General features: G+C 50.7%; 1 protein-coding gene across 1 annotated transcript; it reads right to left on the bottom strand.

The window, feature by feature from the left end:
- Positions 1 to 3212: 3212 nt before the first annotated feature.
- Positions 3213 to 4001, bottom strand: LOC309603358 (olfactory receptor 14J1-like; the record flags this gene model as incomplete). The annotated part of the gene is made up of 1 exon (XM_082338227.1): positions 3213 to 4001. The coding sequence occupies one exon, from the start codon at positions 3999 to 4001 to the stop codon at positions 3213 to 3215; it is 789 nt and encodes a 262-aa protein (XP_082194353.1).
- Between the last annotated feature and the right edge of the window lie 345 nt (positions 4002 to 4346).

Below are 4346 nucleotides of genomic sequence, written 5' to 3'. Positions count from 1 at the left end.
AGCGCCATGTGCTTACAATGGTGGAAGCAACCACCGGATGGCTGGAAACATATGCCGTGCCCCATGCCACCGCCTGGAATGCTATCGTGGGCCTTGAAAAGCAAGTCCTGTGGTGACATGGCACCCCAGAAAGAATGGAGTCAGATAACGGAACTCATTTCCGAAACAGCCTCATAGACACCTGGGCCAAAGAGCACAGCACTGAGTGGGTATGTCACATCCCCTATCGTGCGCCAGCCTCCGGGAAAATCGAATGATACAACGGAGTGTTAAAGACTACACCGAGAGCAATGGGTGCTGGGACATTCAGACATTGGGATACACATCTAGCAAAGGCCACCTGGTTAGTCAACACCAGGGGATCTGCCAATTGAGCTGGCCCTGCCCAGTCAAGACTTTTATGTACTGTAGAGGGGGATAAAGTCCCTGTAGTGCACCTAAAAAATATGATGGGGAAGACAGTCTGGGTTACTCCTGCCTCAGGCAGAGGTAAATGCATTCGTGGGATTGCTTTTGCTCAAGGACCTGGGTGCAGTTGGTGGGTGATGCGGGAGGACGGGGAAGTCCGATGTGTACCTCAAGAGGATTTGATTTTGGGTGAAAATAGCCAATGAAGTGAATTGTATCATGTTAGTTGCTATATAATACTGGATGTCATCACTTCTATGATTACTATGTGCCATATCTACAGTATACAGTAAGAATCACCCAAATTAATGAAGAATGAACTCTGAGGAAACCGAGCAAACTGCAGCGGTGATGGAACCAGAACTGGCTTCAGCATGCAACAATCCAACACCGCACACCATCTCTCCTGCCCTGAAAGACTGTTAGGACAGATGGAGCTCAAAGTCATGGACTAAACGAACTCAACAAACATTTTAGAGGGATAGCCCATAGACTAGGGAAATTATATCTATGTGTGTGTGTATATCTATCTATCTATCTATGTATCTATCTATCTATCTATCTATCATCTATCTATTTATCTGTCTATCTGTCTGTCTATCTATCTATCTCAAAAGACTGGAAAAGTGGTGGTGATGAATTGGAATGTATTGGAAAGTGTAAGCCCTGGGCATGACGTAGATGGTATAGCATAAGGGGTGGATACTGTTCTGGTTTCAGCTGGGATAGAGTTGATTTTTCTTCCTAGTAGCTGGTATAGTGCTGTGTTTTGGATTTAGGATGAGAATAATGTTGAGAACTCACTGATGTTTTGGTTGTTGCTAAGTAGTGCTTACACCAGTCAAGCACTTTTTAGCTTCGCATGCTTTGCCAGCTGCACAAGAAGCTGGCAGGGGGCACAGCCAGGACAGCTGACCCAGGCTGGCCAAGGGGCTATTCCATACCATATGACGTCAGGCTCAGTATATAAGCTGGGGGAGTTGGCTGGGGGGCAGCAATTGCTCGGTGACATGCTGGGCATCGGTCGGCAGGTGGTGAGCAATTGTATTGTGTATCACTTGCTTTGTATATTATTATTGTACTATGTATATTATTATTACTATTACTACTATTCTATTTCATTTTACTTCCATTGTTAAACTTTTCTTATCTCAACCCACGAGTTTTCTCACTTTCACCCTTCCAATTCTCTCCCACATCCCACTGGGGTGGGGGGAGTGAGCGAGCGGCTCTGTGGTGCTTAGTTGCTGGCTGCGGTTAAACCACAACATCAGTAAAGACTCAGACAAAGTCAACATTAAGTCCCTCAGCCCCACCTGTATCTGCTGTTATGAAATCCCCCTCCCCATTGAGTGGCAGCCCTGCATTTTCCATGTTCAGCCTTGCTCTCTCACCAGCGATCGAAGTTCTTTTTGCTCTTCGCTTTTCTTACAGCCTCCAACTCCAGGTGAGCTTTGCTGTTCCCCAAAGCATACCTCCACAACAAGGCAACTTATATAAATCCCTTGTGTAACCTGTCCTTGTTGTCACCTCTTGGCAGCTGCTTCATGGTCCCTCTCGGCGCTTTTTCCCTGCACTGTCCCAGCACCACTACCCCGCTCATGGCCTCACAGCCCTGTTGTGAAGGCACACCACACAGCAGTATGCATTCAGGGCTGGGTAAAGGTCCCCCACAACATCCCCATGACAGTCATCTTTGCCCCTTCTCTCCATGGCCATCATGTTTTGGAAGCCCCAGCCCCAGCTACGTCCCATGTGGGGATTCGCCGACAGCCCTGTTCTGGGGTCTGCTGCAGTCTGGGCCAGGATGGAGCCCAGGCAGGGCTGGCCATTTTCCCCGATGCAGGCACTGAGTCCAGCAGGAGGATGGAGATGGCCTCACAGCGAGACTTACCCATTAACCTGGGGTGAACGGCCAGGGCTGGAAATGGCTGGTGAGAGAGGCTGGGGGGTGACAAAGGCTCTGGGCCACCTTCCCGGTTTGTCCATACATAAAGGGCACAGACTGGCCTCCTCTCTCTTGCACCTGTTGTCTTTGATCCCTTCCACAACCCCTGGCTCGGCACCACAAACCCCTGGTATGAGACCTCACCCTGCATGGTCACACAGTACAAGCTATACACTGATGTTTTTCACTCCTGGGCACTTTCCAGCACAACTCAGCTCCCTCCAAGCTCTTCCACCTTCCCTGCCCAATTCCTAGCACTGCTCAGCCTGGGCTGGCCCCACGGCAGTGCACACCGCAGGCCGCTGCAGAGCTCTGGGTACTCACCCCACAGCCCCAGCCCCTCTGAAGGGCACAGCAGCTCCTGGGGGACACAGAAGGCTCAGCCCCAGAGATGAGGGACACCTGTGGTGGTCAATTGGACCCAGTGACCTCCTCTCCAGGATATTCTGAGAGGTCTGCAGCCCCTCTGGGCCATCCCCTCTCCCCAGGCCAGCACAAGAGCCCAGGCCGGGGGTCCTCAAGCAGCTCCTGCTGCCCCAGTGACAGAGTGGCCTGCCCCAAGCTGCTGCAGCCAGAAGGGTCTTTTCATTTCCTTTTCATTCATGGTCTGATGATGATGGATCTCAGACAAAGAAGTTGCTGCAGGTTCATTTATTTTGCTTAAACACACAGAGACACTGACTCCCCGTTTACACAAAGTCACTGGATCACACAAGACAGGTGGATTCTTAAGTAGGAGGGGATGAATAATGACATTTCGTTGCAGACAACATCATCAGAAATGGAAAAAAGAAAAAAAGAAGGGAAAAAAAGAGAAGGAATGACAGGCTTGGCCTGCCACAAGATACACTGGCAGTCATTTGCAGAGGAAGGTATGCAGTCTATGGCTGCTGAAAAAATGTCTAATCAATGTCCTCAGGGCATCCTTGAGCTCATGGTTCCTCATGCTGTAGATGAGGGGGTTCACTGCTGGAGGCACCACCGAGTACAGAACTGCCAGCACCAGGTCCAAGCATGGGGAGGAGATGGAGGGAGGCTTCAGGTAGGAAAACACTGCAGTGCTGATAAACAGGGAGACCATGGCCAGGTGAGGGAGGCACGTGGAAAAGGCTTTGTGCCATCCCTGCTCAGGGGGTATCCTCAGCACAGCCCTGAAGATCTGCACATAGGACAGCAGGATAAAAACAAAACAGCCCAAAGAGAGAAAAGCACTAACTGCAAGAAGCCCAGCCTCCCTGACATAGAAGTGTGAGCAGGAGAGCTTGAGGATGTGGGGGATTTCACAGAAGAACTGGTCCACAGCATTGCTTTGGCAGAGTGGTAGTGAAAATGTATTGGCAGTGTGCAGCACAGCATTGAGAAACCCACTGCCCCAGGCAGCTGCTGCCATGTGGACACAAGCTCTGCTGCTCAGGAGGGTCCTGTAGTGCAGGGGTTTGCAGATGGCAACGTAGCGGTCGTAGGACATGATGGTGAGAAGAAAATACTCCGCTACAACTAAAAAGAGAAACCAAAAGACTTGAGCAGCACATCCCCAGAAAGTGACGGCTCTGGTGTCCCAGAGCAAGTTGGCCATGGCTTTGGGGACAGTGATGGAGATGGAGCCCAGGTCGAGGAGGGAGAGGTTGAGGAGGAAGAAGTACATGGGGGTGTGGAGGTGGCAGTCGCAGGCTATGGCGGTGATGATGAGGCCGTTGCCCAGGAGGGCAGCCACGTAGATGCCCAGGAAGAGCCAGAAGTGCAAGAGCTGCAGTTCCCCCGTGTCTGCGAATGCCAAGAGGAGGAACTGGGTGATGGAGCTGCTGTTGGACATCTGCTGCCTCTGGGCACAGGGACCTGTCCAACGAAGAGAAGTCATTGACAGGTTAGGACAAACACCTTGGCATAAAACTCAATGTTTCTCATAGAGATGCTCCAATTGTCTTATTCCTTGGTAATGTCTTCGTTCAGCTCCTTTTCTGGAGTTCCTTTGCTGTCTGTTTGAATGTGC

Source organism: Platalea leucorodia, assembly GCF_965183815.1.
Source record: "Platalea leucorodia genome assembly, contig: HAP1_HAP1_SCAFFOLD_59, whole genome shotgun sequence".
NCBI lineage: Eukaryota > Metazoa > Chordata > Aves > Pelecaniformes > Threskiornithidae > Platalea > Platalea leucorodia.
This window is presented reverse-complemented; position numbering and strand designations above follow the sequence as displayed.